Below are 16,354 nucleotides of genomic sequence, written 5' to 3' on the forward strand. Positions count from 1 at the left end.
AATGTCAATACTTGCCAAACTTACTTTTTTCACTCGCTTACTTTAAAGCCATTTTTTAATAAAAACCTACCAAATGTGGTCATTTTTACCTCCCAATATTTAAGATAAGGAGGCTTTACTCTGGTTTAAGTTTAAGGGCAAGTTAGGATTTTCACTCTTCATTCAATTGTCTTAATACTTCACACAGCAGTTCAGGACCATCACATAATGAGGTTACATAACTATATTATCCTAAATACAAATTATTGCCCCTTATTGGCTTCGTAACCTAGGCTAAAGTTTTAGGGCACAGTGTGTCATGTTTATGTTTAAGGACAATTTAGGATTTTCACTTATTACTTCTAAACCCATCATTCAATTGACTTAATACTTGACACAGTTGTAAAAGGCCATCACACAATTCGGTTATATTATAACAGTAATGTAATTAATTACATGTAGGTGATTTCATATTGGCCCAGTTTTTTGTTCGAGGTTAGCTGTATTTGTCCGAGCCCAAAGTTATCCAGTACTGACATTTTTTTCTGTTTTTAGTAACAGTGACCTTGATCTAGCCCTTGACTCTCTGAGCCCCAAACACAATCCCATGAAAGGTCTTTATAAACTGTTCCTATTATACCAAGCTTGGTTGCAATATATCTACCCTTGCTAAAGTTATTCATTTCCAACCACTTTTCTATTTTTTTTAGAAAGTGACCTTGACCCTAGGGGCCAAAAACACAATCCCATGAAATATTTCCATAAACTCTTCAGATATACCAAGTTTGGTCATCATTTGTCAAACCTAACCAAAGTTATTCTATACCAAAGGTGAGTTTAATGATGCCCTCATGCTGGGCCGCCCAGCATACAACGGCATACATCGTTCTAATAGCCAGGTTTCACTTTGGTTAGAAATATATATAAAAAATGTGCCGGTCAAAAGCAATTTTTTTTTTCCTAAGTCGGTCATAATTTGTATTAAGATAATATGGAATAATGTACCAGTAACGTCATTGTGTGATGGTCCTGAACAACTGGGGGAAGTATGAAGTGAATTGAATGAAGGGTTTTCTCTTTTTCAGCTCACCAGAGTACGAAGTGGTCAAGTTGAGCTATTGTGATCGGTCTTTTTCCGTCGTCAGTCAGTCGGTCGGTCAACAATTGCTTAAAAATAGGGATGCAAACGAATGGCAAAATTGATATTCGAATATTCTGTAATTCTTTTGAACGAATATTCGATAGCCAAAATACATCTTTTAAAAGTTGTAGTAAACTTTTATTTTATTCGCCTAAGTAATAGTGTTACATTTTAGCCCTTCTTTGTCGTAACCACTACGCGCGGCGGACCATGAATTTCACCAAATGAGCCTCGGAAATTCCTCATTTTAGAAAGACAGAAAGTAATACATTAAAAACAAAGAATTATTTTCATTTATATTCCTCTGCCTTCATATCTGTAGACAATGTTAACTTAGATGGATGATGGTCAAATGGCGTTATGCGCCAATGGATGGTCTTTCTGTAGTACGAGCAGCCTCGTTCTGGGATTTACCTCTACTAAATAAAACTTGGAAAAGCCAAACCAACTCGGGAACTAGTTTATTCCTTGATTGGCAAAGGCATTCAAATTTACCGAAACTAATTGAATTTTGTGTGTCACTTGTTTTATTAAGCGAGTTATTGTAAAATTACGGGGTCTTTTATGGTACTCGACGATATGTCCCTAAATGGCATATGACGCGTGTTTAGTGTATCACATTCACACCTCTGGCAGTATTGGCCAGTTGTTGTAAAAACAAGAAAAACCAACTTTAAACACAATAACAGAGTTAAGCAAAAGGTTTATTATTATATTTATTCGACATCAAAAGACATCGAATATTCGAATACCGATTTTAACATTTGAATACCAAACGTTTGATCGAATATTCGAATATTCGTTTGCATCCCTACTTAAAAAACATCTCTGAAACTACCTGGCCAAATTCAATGCAACTTAACAGGAAGCTTCCTTGGGTGTCCCTCTACAAAAATACAAGGGGTCAAGATTGATTAACAACAACAACAAAATGGTTGACTTCCTGTTTTTAGCTCACCAGAGCATGAAGTGCTCAAGGTGAGCTATTGTGATCGGTTTTTGTCTATCGTCCGTCCGTCAGTCGGTCCGTCCGTCCGTCAACAATTGCTTAAAAAACATCTCCTATGAAACTACCTGGCCAAATTCAATGAAACTTTACAGGAAGGTTCCTTGGGTGTCCCTCTACAAAAATACAACAAGGGTTACGATTGATTAACAACAACAATAACAAAATGGCAGACTTCCTGTTTTGCTTTAAAAAGCATCTCTATAACTACCAGTTCAAATTCAATGACATTTTACAGGAAGCTTCCTTGGGTGGCCCTCTACAACAATACAACAAGGGGTCACTATTGATCAACAACAACAGCAACAACAACAAAATGGCTGACTCCCTGTTTTGCTTTAAAAAAACATCTCTGAAACTGAGTGTAAGCAAGGTATTTCTCTAAAACTACCAATCCAAATTCAATTAAACTTTACAAGAAGCTTCCTTGGGTGACCCTCTACAAAAATACAACAAGGGGTCAGGATTGATCAACAACAACAAAATGGCTGACTTCCTGTTATACTTTAAAAAACATCTCCTCTGAAACTACTAATTCAAATTCAATGAAACTTTACAGGAAGCTTCCTTGGGTGACCCTCTACAAAAATACAACAAGGGGTCACGATTGATCAACAACAGCAACAACAATAAAATGGCTGACTCCCTGTTTTGCTTTAAAAAAACCTCTCCTCTGAAACTGAGGATTAACATGGTATTTCCATATTTGGGCTAGTTTTTGACCCCAGATGACCCATATTCGAACTTAGGCTAGAAATCATCGAAACAACTTTTCTGACAAATTTCAAGAATATTTGGGCTGAAAATGCTACCTCTAGAGTGTTAACAAGGAGACCCATATTCGAACTCGTCAGAGTAATTACTATGACAAACATCCTGACCAAGTTTCGTGACAATTGAGGCAAAAATGTGACCCCTAGAGTGTTAACAGACTTAGTGTGGAAGGACGACAGACAACAGATGACGGACAATCATCTATCCTAATAGCTCACCCTCAGCCTATGGCTAAGGTGAGCTAAAAAAAACAAACATCTCAGAAACTACCACTGCAAATTCAATGAAACGTTACAAGAAGCTTCCTTGGGTGACCCTCTACAAAAATACAACAAGGGGTCACAATTGATCAACAACATAAAAAAAATAAGCAACTTCCTGTTTTGCTTTAAAAAAACATCTCCTCTGAAACTACCACTCCAAATTCAATTAAACTTTACAGGAAGCTTCCTTGGGTGACCCTCTACAAAAATACAACAAGGGGTCGCAATTGATCAACAACAACAACAACAAAATGGCCGACTCCCTGTTTTGCTTTAAAAAACATCTCCTCTGAAACTACCAATCCAAATTCAATGAAACTTTACAGGAAGCTTCCTTGGGTGACCCTGTACAAAAATACAAGGGGTCACGATTGATCAACAACAACAGCAACAACAAAAAATTGGCTGACTCCCTGTTTTGTTTTAAAAAAACATCTCATCTAAAACTACCAGTCCAAATTCAATGAAATTTTACAGGAAGCTTCCTTGGCTGACCCTCTACAAAAATACAACAAAGGGTCACGATTGATCAACAACAAAAACAATCTGGCCAACCTTCTGTTTTGCTTTAACAAGTGGCCCAAAAGGGCATATGCTCTACTGGCATGGCTTTTGTGGTCATATCAATCCAGAGCATGTATGTATGGGTAAAAGGCAACAGACATATAGTTTATGTTTTGTGTTTGGGTTACCGGACAACGTAGCACATTCAACATCTGAGCCAAGAATGTATTGTAAGCAGATTAGTTGCATGAACTATTTTAATATGTGCCAAGTAAAAGTCATCTGACAAAAAAAAAATGCTTTCAAAACTGTACTCATAGTAAAAATTTCTGTAGTTTTAAAAGTTAAAAAAAGTTGGTCAAAAGGTCAAAGTCAAGGGCATCCTAGGACAACATTGATCAATTTGAACAAACATTCACAATCAATTGTGCTGAGATGGATGCACGAACACACAAAAAGATTTTCAAACCTTTCCAGATTTATGTTTACCAAACCTGTGAACCCTGGGTGTGGCCAGTAATGACACCAGGTGCGTAACTTAAACATTCACAACCAATTTTGTTAAGATGAATGCACAAACTACAGAACTTAAAGCTAAAAAATGGCCTTTGGGCTTTCAACAAGAACAAGGCAGAGTAATTCACAAAATCAACTGCAGAAGCAAAAAGCAAATTGTCTCTCAAAATCCTAGACTTGCAAATTGTCTACCTTAACTCTAGACTTGAATTTACATGTACATGTAAACTTGGCTTAAAATATAATTCGCTCATGCAGACCTGGCTAAAAATAGAAAGCATTTCTTTAAAACTTTCATTGCCCATAATCTAGGCATGCATAGGCGGATCTGGCTGGTTTTTGAAAGGAACCAAGCTCTAATGGATATCTAGATACTGTACAAGTTTCATTGAGATACAATCAAAACTGAAGACTTTATCGGGTTCACAACCAATTGTTTACACAATAGCATTTTTTTTATACAATCAAGGGCCATAATCTAGGCATGCATGGGCGGATCTGGCTGGTTTTCGAAAGGAACCCAGCTCTAATGGATATCTAAATACTGTACAAGTTTCATCAAGATAAAATCAAAACTGAAGACTGTATCGTGTTCACAAGCAATTGTTTACAGACGCACGGATGCACATACTACGTACACATTACCTTTGGCCAGTAGTGCTAAAAAACATCTCCTCTGAAACAACCAGGCCAAATTCACTGAAACTTGACAGGAAGCTTCATTTCATGACCCTCTACAAAAATACAACAAGGCATTGAGATTGATCAACAACAACAACAAAATGGCCGACTTACTGTTTTACTTAAAATATATATCTGAAACTATTAGGCCAAATTCAATGAAACTTTACAGGTAGCTTCATTACATGACCCTTTGCTTAGGTGAGCATTTTAGGGCCATCATGGCCCTATTGTGTTTATAACCCTTTGCCATTACTGTTTTTTTATGCAAGTCAAGGGCCATAACTCTACTTCTGCTGCAGGTAGCCACTCGCTTTTCAAAGGTGCACAGCTTCACAGGCTGGTTTCACCACTATGGCTTATCCATTTTGGTGTTTTTACAGCAACACAAAATTGCATGCTCACGAAGATATTTTTTTAACTTAACCAGGGACAAAACTCTGCACTTCTTGGTTAAAGAAATACACAAAAGCCCAGGTGCACATTCCCGTAATGTTTCATCACTCTGGGTAATATACTTATTATTGTGCAAGACACAAGATTTTGCATTTGGCGCAAGGACAGATTGACAAGAGCTAAGTTATATGCCCTCCCTACCCATACTCCTTTTGGTGGGATTATAATAGGCCATGTCACATAGTGAATTGACATAAATAACAACATCTGGGTGGTGAAAGCTGTTTTTACAAACTTTGTTTAAATACCCCGGTAAACAGTATGTTACCAATTTTGGTGAACATTGGATATGAATAAGAAATACTCATGTTTCAGAGCAAATAGGCCTGTTTAGTGGAGTTTGGACAGTTGAAGAGCAATTGGATATTGCCATCTGACTGGATATCGAACTTGGTCAAGACATCATACAAGTGGTCACTGTTGCTAAATTTGGCAAAAGTTGTTAGATTTGAGAGGACATAATCAAATGATAAAAGAAAGGAAGATGACGCCGACGAATGCCACTGCCAGCCAGGAGGATCCAAGGACCTTCATGTTTACCATACTTTTTACAGGCGACATTGAAATGTACGCACACAATGAAAAGTAAATGTATGACTGACAAAGGACTAGTTTTTTTTAACTTTTAGTTTTATTATGTAAGTTTAAAACTTATTCTTTAAAATAAGCTATGTACAAACCTGAATGCTTTCATACATGTGATATATTTAGATGATAGTGAAAAAATGTACTTATGAAGATGATCATTTCCTGAACAAAAACTTGACGACAATTGAAGACTTAATATATGATGCCCATTGAAACATGCCTTGCTTTTTAGGTAAAGCACGGTCAAGCTGTGTTTTCCCAAACCTGCTAGTTTTAAGCTTACCAACATTGTTTTTGTAGTGCATATATTCTAGAGTTACTTGTATTGTTACTATCATCTTAGGCGAGTAAGTCAGTTATTAGATTTCTTGAAAAGTTTTTGCTTAAGTCCCCTGATTTTAGAAACTAGATTTCTCATCTTTTCAAAGTTGCCTGTAGCTCCTGGCAAATTTTCAAATGGAATATGATCTTCAATCCCTTGAGAAAACTTTAAATCTTCAGGGATATGGTCATAACTACCAGTCCGTTTTAAAATAGGTGTACTAAAGTCTTTTGACTTAGACACAGTGCCCTTAAAATCAGGCTTAAGCTCCACAAAAGGGCTGTGTACAGGAGTACCAGGAGCAGAGCCCCTTGGGCTCCCTGATCCCAGCTCACCAAATGTTTGAATAGAAGTGGTTGAGCTACACTTTACTAACTTAGGTTTCACAAACTCAAAGTCATCAGGACAGCTGTCCACTGAATCGTTAGTAATTTCTATGGGACAGATCGAGGTGCCTGCAGGGTCAATGTCGTCTGCAGAGTCCAGCTCTATGGCGTTGGCTGTGTCATCGCCAACCCCAGTTCCCTCCTCCCCACTGTCCCCAGTCTGGCTGTCCTCACCCTCTAGCAGGGTGTGCTGCAATGCCTGGTACTGTTGCTCAAGCTCTTCCAGGGTCGGTGAGCCTGATCGACCATCTGATGGGGCTACACTTGATTCCCGGGACAACAGAGACGTTCGGGTGTTCTCATCCGGGGTTGGGGGCGGAGTTGAGTTGGGTGGGGGAGGTCTGCGGGGTGGAGTCTCAGCAGGCAAAGGTGGGTCAATCATCAAATTGCTCTCCTCATCTGCAAAACACATTGTGAACATATCTTATGTTGCCTACATATCGTGGTATGTACAATTTACCTAAAAAGATATTATCTGTAATGTAAATCCCTAGTCAATAGTTTTAGCTATAGGTTGGGTCAATAGTTTGGAAGCTGGTCAACAGCTCTTATTTTTCTTTAAAATATTTTCTTGAAGTTAAATGCATTTTCATTCATTTTGCCCTAACTACTTACAAAGTTATGGTAGAAAATTGAACGGAAAGTACATTAAATTACTTTCAGTTAATTAAAAAATTATTGCATTTAAGAAAAACTTTTCATGTATCATTAATTCAATTTGAACTGTGCTTCAAAATAACATGTTCATATTAACCGTTATGAAGCTGTGTGTTACAAAAATCGCTTGGAAATATTTTCGAGTGTCATCTAATAAAACACTTTTTGAATGGCTTGTTGGTCAATAGTCCAAACATTTGCCAGTGTTTGGGGAAGAACCAATTAAACTATTGCTTACTATTGCCTCATGGCCTCCAGCAATAATTCACTTGTCTTTCCCCATAGTTTTGACTATTGACCAAGCAGCATTTTAACTAGTGTATATAATTAAGCAACAAGAGGCACACGAGGGCTTATGCCCTACTGGAACAACTCTTGGGGTTTTTATCCAAAGCATGTATTAACTAGTAATAGGCAATATACTGAGCCCACATTTAAAGAGAAGTGAACGACATGTTTTGCCTATTTATATGCTTCAATAATACACAACTTTCTGTACATGTTGTCTCCCTTAGTGTATATTGGATAGGGCTACTGCATTTCAAGGGCCATATTCCAGTCATTGATGGGCCGATCTGGCTTGTTCAAAAAAGAGCTCTCATGGATACCTTACTACTGTATAAGTTTGATGCAATACAATCATAACTGATGACTATTTCGCGTTCACAAGCAATTGTTCACCAACGCAAGCACTGTGCCATTACTTATAACAGCTCTTATTGAATTTCGTCAGTAGAGCTATCAGCTAAACGCCATCAGTAAGGCATATAACCTTACAAGCCTATACCATTTGAAATCCTAAAAGTATCTTTTGACTCATATACCACCCTGGCATGTCCATAAACGTTGGAGATGTAAGACTCACCGTCAAGGTCCATGTCAGAAGAGTTCAGTTTGACTCGCTTGGCTCTCTGGTCCTCCTCTTCTTCATTGACACGCTTCATCGACTCAGCCTGTATACATGGTATATACAATGCAGAAGTTAAAATGAAATATATATTGGCAAAGAATTGTAAACTCTAGCCATTTGACCATATCTAGTTTTGCTTGTACTTACTGACAACACAAGATGACTTACTAGAGCACGAGTATTTGCCTGCAGTGTGGCCTTGAGCTGGTGTGGCTGGAGCTGTGGCAGACAGTAGAACTCAGACTCCTGTAGAACAATACACAGCATCACAGCAGGAGTCATGTAGCACAGACATAATCTGGGGATACTTTAGAATGATGTTCATCAAATTCATCTAGATAAAACTATTTTATTTTCACAGACAGGACTGGCGTTTTTTTCTTTATATATATATATATATATATATATATAATTTGTATATACTAACATATTATATCAAGTTTCAATACATAACCATTCCTGTTTCTCTGTACATACACAGTATGAGCCTTTAAATATATTGGTACTGTAAACTTAATATTCCTAGTCACCACTGAAGCCACTTACATCTGCTACATGATCAGGCATGGGTGTGGTGAAGCCCGGGTATTCAATGATCTTCTCTACATCAAGGGTTCCGGATTCAGGACTTTCATCAGGATCTGAATAACAGACACTTGTTTTAATTACATGTTTTGCTTACAGATCATTTGCTCTTCAATAAAAAAAAAGTATTGATAAAAAGGATTCATTCATATGGCACATCTCAGAAGTCAGTGGGAAATACAATGCAGCATTTACTATGAAAGATTTGGACAATAATCAATGCATTGATACAAGATCAGTACGAAAGTGACTTGAGCCGAGTATAATCTACCATTCCCATGTTCGTCAAACATGGCAAGCCCTGGGGTTCCTTTTGCGTCCTCCATCCATCCCGGGGGGTAGCCCAGGGCCCGCATCCTGTAAATGTACAGGGGCAGCTGATCCTCATCATACCCCAAAGCACTACGGAGCTCTTCACTGAAATTAATCACAATAAGCAACACATTTACTTTAATATAGTGTTATGTTTAAAGTTAAAATGTTAACAGGTTATGTCTTTTTCATGTGTCACTTGTAGAATTAATCAATTATTCTTTGCTCAATCAATTTTATAAACAGAAATATTTTTTTCTTAAATCAATCACTTCTTAATTCAGTGTCTTTAATTTTGTTGAATTAAAAACACCGCAACAAAGTAATGAGCAGTTGTGACACCACCATACCTGATAGTGCCAGGTTTAAACTTGGAGAATCGTGGATCTTGACTTGCATCCACGTGATAGCGTCCTCCTCTGTAAATATGCAAAAAAGCAGCTTCAACTCCATACAAAGTAAACAAAACAATAGCTCCACATGTGAATGCCAACACTGACCGGTTTATCACTTATTAATATGGGGCATTATTCAACCGATAGTATAGCCAAAGTAAGGAATCATGCCAGACAAGAGTGTTGTCATTCTTATCATGTGTAAAAACTACAAGCGAAATCTACTTAAAAATAAGAAGAACTGCTTTCTATCTTAATGATGTATATTAGTTCCCCCAATGTACACACTTTGGTCCCGAGGGCTGCTGTTCACGGGAGGAGGCCATGAACTGTTTCCTGTTCTCGCTGATCTTCCTCTGGTCCCGGGGCTCCTTACATTCTGTCATCATGTGGTCACCATCACAGTTCCAGCACTTGGGCTTCTGTCTGTAAGTCAACAGTATCAGTAGAAGGAAGAGTACATTGCTCTGAGATTCACTGCAGAAACTTGTCTTATGTCACACATTTCATCATCATCAACTTAGGGTATTCATATTGTTTACATGCAGTGGTCAAAATTATCACAAGCCCTGTACTGGTAAAGAGCTTTCCAGCCTTGCTCCAATTCTGGGTTTTATACAGCAGGGCTTGTTCAAAAATGTAATGCCAAGCAGTACTATATGAATTCAAGCTTGTTCATCCAAAAGACTGTACATGTATGCTAAAACATGGAGAATAGCAGCAAAAGTTTAATATTTTTTTGGCTTTTGTATTAAAAAACACACTTGTCTTGAAATACTGAAGGATAATTATTGGTTATAATATGATTCATAGGGTATTCTCAAGTCTATTTTACTAAGCGAACCAAAATGTAAACCTAAAATGTCAGTGCCCCAGTTGTTACCTTTCCCTTTCTTTCTTTTTAGCTCGTGCCTCAATGAGAGCAATGTCCAGGGGTAGGATGTCTGTAAACACTTGTTCATATCTGCTACCGTTCAGGATAATGACATCACAGGAAGATATTTCTGACAGTGATTGAAAATTAGCTATAATGACAGATGTTACACACGGCTTCTCAGACAGGATTTAAGAAGTTTAGCGTGGCTAGTCCTAGACTGTGGTGTTTATCAAAGACAGTAATATTTTAGAAGACTATTTTTCTTCTCTACTGGGTGTCAATACAATGAAATTGCTACTTGTATATAGCCAGTATGTGAGCTACCCTTCAGGGTGTATGTATGTGTGTGTACAAGGATACGTGGGTATGTCCCAGGAGTCTGTGAGAGAGGGGTTGAACTCCACCAGAGGCCACCCAAGGGCGTCCAGCATGTACGACCCATAGAAGTGGCAACAACCTATTATCTGTATAAAGGGCAGTTCGTTATTGAAAAAGACTCATTATTTGTGTTACTAAACAATAAATTTCAATGTCAGCAGTAAAGTGAACCAAAGGGAAAAGGGAGGTAACTGGTCAACTTGTCAACCATAGCAAATCAATTCCTTACTTTATGGGCTTGAAACATCTTATCTGTTCTTTTATCCACTGGAATTTTGTCATTGATTTCTGCACAGCTGGGAACAGTACTCTGAAAAATTTAAAGGAAAAGAAACACTGGAGGATGTTAATAGAAACATTAACAAGTACATATTCCATTAATTTAATATAACCATTTCATAATACCAATAAGTTAAATTGTGAACAGTTTAAATTCATTGGTCAGGACATTTTTTAAGAAACAACCATCTCTTCTTGAAATCTTTCTACTGTACATTTATACAAATGAAGAGATACAAGTCAGACATATAATGTTAGACTTTATATTTCTTGTGCTTTATTTTCTCTTTAATCACTCTGCTCAATATGTCCTAGACCAGTTTCCAGCATGAGCCACGGACCTATACCGGACCGGTATTTATTGAACTTCTTATTGCAATATATAAATGAACTTTCTAGTTACCCTGAGAGCAAGTCTAGGAAGAGTGAGGTCCTGTTCCTGCTGCTCCTTCTCCAGCAGACCATGGATATACTCCTCAACCTGGCTACGATACTTCCTGAAACAGACAGACAGGCAATAATACAAAATAGGTCTGCCTTATCAATGAGACTATTAAAATTCATGGTCAGGTTTCTTAATTATGATCAAATCTATAACCCTTTACCCATGACTACACCATTCTGAGCCCTTATCAGTTTTTGCTTCAAAACTGATCAATTCATTGACATTTTAGAACAGAAATATCAATTTTACCTAAAGGTCCTTTATTTTCATTCGATAATCATTATGTAAAGGTAAATATCAAAGCACATCTTATTGATTAACAGGCAATATGTGTTATTTTTTAATAAAAAGGTGCAGCTATGTACCTGGAAAACGTGTTGTTTTGGAAGATAACCTGGACAGCTGCTGATTCTTCATCTGGCTTATTCCTTCAAAACAACCAGGATGAGTACATGTGTACTAAAATAGTAAATCAACAGAAAACAAAATGAAAAGAGCATATTATTTAAAACACTTTAAGGTATATAAATTAAAATATGAGAAAAGTTACAGCATGGCCATATATTATAAACAGAAAAACAAAAATTGGCCTAAAATTTTTATTTTGGAAAACTTAATTTACATCAAGAGACGTGTAAGCACCTCTATTGGCAGCTAATTGGTCAGTTCTTATGAAATGTCTGTCAGGTAATTTAATCTTATGACCTACATCCCTTAAGTTTGAGGATAGTAGGTATAGTTATTGGCTAGTTCTAAATGGTGCAGTAGGAGTTGAAAAGTTTCCAGTAAAGCATATATTCATCCTGACAGCAGTAAATTAGTTGGATTAACATTTAATAGAGTTATGAGAATATGAGTAATGCAAGTTAAGCAGATAGCTGCTTAAAGGTAAAGTGGTGACCAACATGTTTATGATAATATGACAATGGTCATTATCTTGCAATTAACAAGCAAAACATTTGTTTTTATTCACTATTTTTTTTTTTTTAAATACTTGTATAACGATGGCAGTGGTCGATCTGGTAACCTTGACCTTTGATCAGCTGATCTACAAGATTAACCTCCCTGACAAATTTGAGAATAACTAATAGGCCCAAGTGTTCTCTTTATTTCAATCACACAAGCTTTTAAGCTCAAGGTGACCACAACCCTGACCTTTGACCAACTGACCTCAAAATCAATTTGGGTTATCCGCTGGTTATGACCAGCCAACCTTACGAGTTTGAGGACTTTGATGCCAAAGGATTATTATAAAAATTAAAACTACCAAAATATTAGGGAAAATGCAAAAGAACATGCTAGAAACAGCTATAAAACCTTTAAATAAAAGGATTTTGAAAACCTGAGTCTGACATAAAACTGAACCATCATACCCCCTTGGAATTTTAAACTGACGATGATACACAATTAAATATCTAGATGTTGTTTTTTTATATTTACCTTGTTGAATCTAAGATGTTGCAGAATCTTTTGAACTTGTTTCCTGTATACTGGTTAAGGCGAAATTAAAGGATCACATATCAGAGCTTTTCTCCAGCATAGGACCTGACACTACTTTGGGGGTTAATAACCTGCGAGCATGTGTTAGGTGAAAAATTAGTGGTAAGTTAAAAGTTCTGGTTAAACTAAGATTTATAAAAAGTTCTGAGTGGTAAATTTATACATAACATATGAGTATACACTTAAAAGATAAAAGTATTTTTTAGGCCCTACAGGGTTCAAATATAGTGGTCGCATACTCGCTGAATGCGAGTCAAATTCAGAAAATGTAGAATTTCATGCCCACTCCATATTTTCAGTGAGTGACTTTTTGGAATTTCCAATTTCAAACCTCATTTAAAAAAAAGTAATTTATTAAACAAAACCTCCCCAAATTGTTTAAGTGATGAGCACTTTTGATTTCCTGTTTTCCTATTAAATTGATCGTGCAACTGTCCCGTTTATAAAAAAATTTTAGCGTGTGTCATCAAGTGACATCATACTCCCAGAATCCTGGGAATGTCTGTTGACAAATCATGTAGATTTACGAGACATATTTTCAAAGATCAAAGCGAAGTCAGATTCGCCAAAGTTTATGATGATATGATTTCCACTTCAGAGCCTTAATAGGTGTTTTGAATGTTTGTTTATTCAATTAATGTTTGTTTATTCAATTAAAGTATTAAACATGTCAGGAGTAATTAACGTCCAAATTGACAAGTGATTTGATCTAGTTCTGACCAGTGACTATAAATTAGCAGCAGTCATACTCAATGACGGAATAACTCCGCCCATTATGTAAATTAACAGATACATTTGGCAGTTTACACTACGATGGATGAAAAACAACAATGCTAAAATATCAAAAAAATACCACATCGTCTTAAAAGTGCAGGAAACTTCCTGTCAATTTAAATGAAAGTGAAAGGAGAACTGTTTGCTTAATTTAATTGTTGACAGGGTACAGAACAGTTATGTTCAACTCTTTTTATTGGTTTGCCATTTATCTTAAAGAGCAATTATTGATCATGTGGTCATTGAGTTGAAGTGTGGAATAATGGTCTCTTACCTTATTATACATTAATTGTCAAATTAAACATTAAACACAACATCCATCACAAGAGTTTTAATTTTAACTAGTAAAAGTCAAAATAACATTGAAAGTCATGGCATTTGATGGTTTGTTTTAGCAATAAGTTTTTAGGCCACTTGCATTATATAGCAAGAGGCAAAATAAGTTAAATTTGAACCATGCCCTATTACATATGGAAGGAAACTAATCCCCTAAGAAACATGTGAACTGATGACGTCTAAGTTGTATATATATCAGCTTAAAAACTGGAATATGTTGAAAGCTGCACATCTCTGCATTTTTCGCTTGTGCATACAATTCTGCCGATATTACAAAAAAAATATTTTAGAATTTTCTACAAGTACATCGGAAATCTGTTACTTTTTAATAAATCTGGGAAACCAAATCACTGCAAAGCCACGTTGTTAAATTGGACAGCAGCTTTGATTATTTAGGAAATTTCATGTATGACAAATTTTGGATGCATCAGGCCGCAGCTTCTTACCCTAGTCCAACTAAATGGCTGTCAACAAGTCTTTTGACGATTAATTCTATGGCAGACTCATGACGTCCACCATCCCAGCAAAAAGTAGCGAACGGTCCTTGCGCAGAGAATCCTTGCGGCCACAATTTTGAAATTATCTCAGTTATAAATTCAAATTTCTACGAATATATTACTGCCTACTATTAAACACATATTCATTTATGTCATTATGCCAAAAACATGTTCAGATATCATAAAACACTTACATGTGTTGATTGTTTATCAAGTATCCCGATATTGGTAAATCTGGGACAAATCTGACAGGTTGTGTACTAGTCCAAATAATTGTATGTTTACGGATTTTTTTACGTTTTTTGATATGGCAAATCCTCCACGTACAAATTGTTTAGTATCAAAAGTGGGTAGTTATTCCGATCGGGATATCGGGTTAAAGCATTTTACATCTAAAAAATGTCATAAAAACAAGAAATATTACCAGATTATGTTATTTTATATCAGTTCCATACATAAAAATGTCATATCCGACGAATAATTATGGGTTTGACGTGTTTTTTCATTTCTTGCTGTCAAAACATAGCGATATATACATGACGGGCACCTGCAAGGCTTCAGGGCACAATTTTTAAACAATCGGAACATTTCGGCCATGGCTGAGTTGTTACAATTGTCTATCTCGAAGCTTGTCGGAGGTGGCCGAGTTATTACGATTGGGTCAATTTGTTCCGCTTGGCATAATTGTTGTCTGTGTTAGTCAACTTTCGTTTTATTGGAAAGGTAAATAATGTGTTTTAATGCATTAAATGCTTGTTTTGTGCAAAATAACTTCTCACTTACATGGTAAAATATGAATATAAACCTTAATGATCAATTTAATCCATAAAATACTACACTTAATACAATTTCAATACTTTTCAAAACACCCCCGGATTTTGCACATTCCCGTTTAGACGTTAGGGATTGGAAGAATCTGGTATAACACGTCTATAATTTTAGACTAGTTGCGTACATGCATAAAAGAGTATTTGTGACCCAGAATGTATTTATGTGAAAATAACGACTCTAATGTCAAATTCAATCTAGTTTAGATCCAAGTCGGGTATATATTGAACAATTTTGTCATTATATTCAACATCTATGCATAATATAACTATACATTTTCATTCGCCCGGTGTTAATTGGTAGACAGTTGTAACGTTACAGGGATACATAAGAAGTGTCGAAATAATAGAAAAAAGTATCCCTGTTCGCGCATTATTGTAGCTACATGAGCTACTTCTTACCCACACGCCTCTATTGAAAAGTATCTTGCATCTCATTTCCTGTTCACATATTGATGAAGTTAAAATTCAAGCTAAATATAAACAAGAACCAAAAATATTTAATGGAAGTGAGATAAGCATAAAATTAATCCTTTGCTTGCAGAGCGTTTTTAAAAAAAAATAACATTAACAATGAAGGATACTTTCAAAATTCAGTTTGTAATTGGCAGCATGGCTGAGTCTGTCCTCATTTACAACTGGAGTCGCGTCATCTTCTTCGGAAGATTCTCCGTCTGAAGAAGCCTTATTTCCGTTTGTAGGTGCGCTTTTCGCGCTTTGTTTTTTAATTTTTCCAACGGCATAGGCTACAGAGTTCTCTTCTACTTTCTGTTTCTGTTCGTCCTCTGAATCAGACGATGATTCGCTATTTTCTTGAAACACAAACCTGCTGTCATTTGTGACAGTACCCTCTTCATTTTCGTAAATCAAAAAGGACCCAGACGGTTCTCTTTCTTTTTCAAATTCATCAAATAAAGCAATGTCTCCGAATAACATGTCATCCGCCATCTTCTAGCATTGCAAACT

The 16,354-nt window shown here is 36.4% G+C and overlaps 1 protein-coding gene across 1 annotated transcript; it reads right to left on the reverse strand.

Annotated features, from left to right (window-relative positions):
* Positions 1-5,929: 5,929 nt before the first annotated feature.
* LOC128232331 (zinc finger CCHC domain-containing protein 8-like) lies at positions 5,930-16,354 on the reverse strand. Its single transcript, XM_052945828.1, has 14 exons — positions 15,973-16,354; positions 12,895-12,937; positions 11,820-11,882; positions 11,413-11,506; positions 10,960-11,040; positions 10,713-10,816; positions 10,359-10,439; positions 9,764-9,901; positions 9,431-9,499; positions 9,040-9,185; positions 8,730-8,824; positions 8,352-8,429; positions 8,139-8,226; positions 5,930-7,015 (listed from the first exon to the last, which is right to left on the reverse strand). The coding sequence occupies exons 1-14, from the start codon at positions 16,334-16,336 to the stop codon at positions 6,261-6,263; spliced, it is 2,199 nt and encodes a 732-aa protein (XP_052801788.1). The 5' UTR covers positions 16,337-16,354; the 3' UTR covers positions 5,930-6,260.

Source organism: Mya arenaria, chromosome 4 (genome assembly GCF_026914265.1).
Source record: "Mya arenaria isolate MELC-2E11 chromosome 4, ASM2691426v1".
NCBI classification, from domain to species: Eukaryota; Metazoa; Mollusca; class Bivalvia; order Myida; family Myidae; genus Mya; species Mya arenaria.

What these genes read in the sequence shown, in the direction of transcription:
- LOC128232331 (XM_052945828.1), bottom strand. Translation starts at nt 16,336, where the DNA reads ATGGCGGATGACATGTTATTCGGAGACATTGCTTTATTTGATGAATTT. An exon ending in AACATCTTAGATTCAACAAG is followed by an intron (nt 11,883 to 12,894) that starts GTAAATATAAAA and finishes GTTGTTTTGAAG; the next exon opens with GAATAAGCCAGATGAAGAAT. An exon ending in AGATGTTTCAAGCCCATAAA is followed by an intron (nt 10,817 to 10,959) that starts GTAAGGAATTGA and finishes CCCTTTATACAG; the next exon opens with ATAATAGGTTGTTGCCACTT.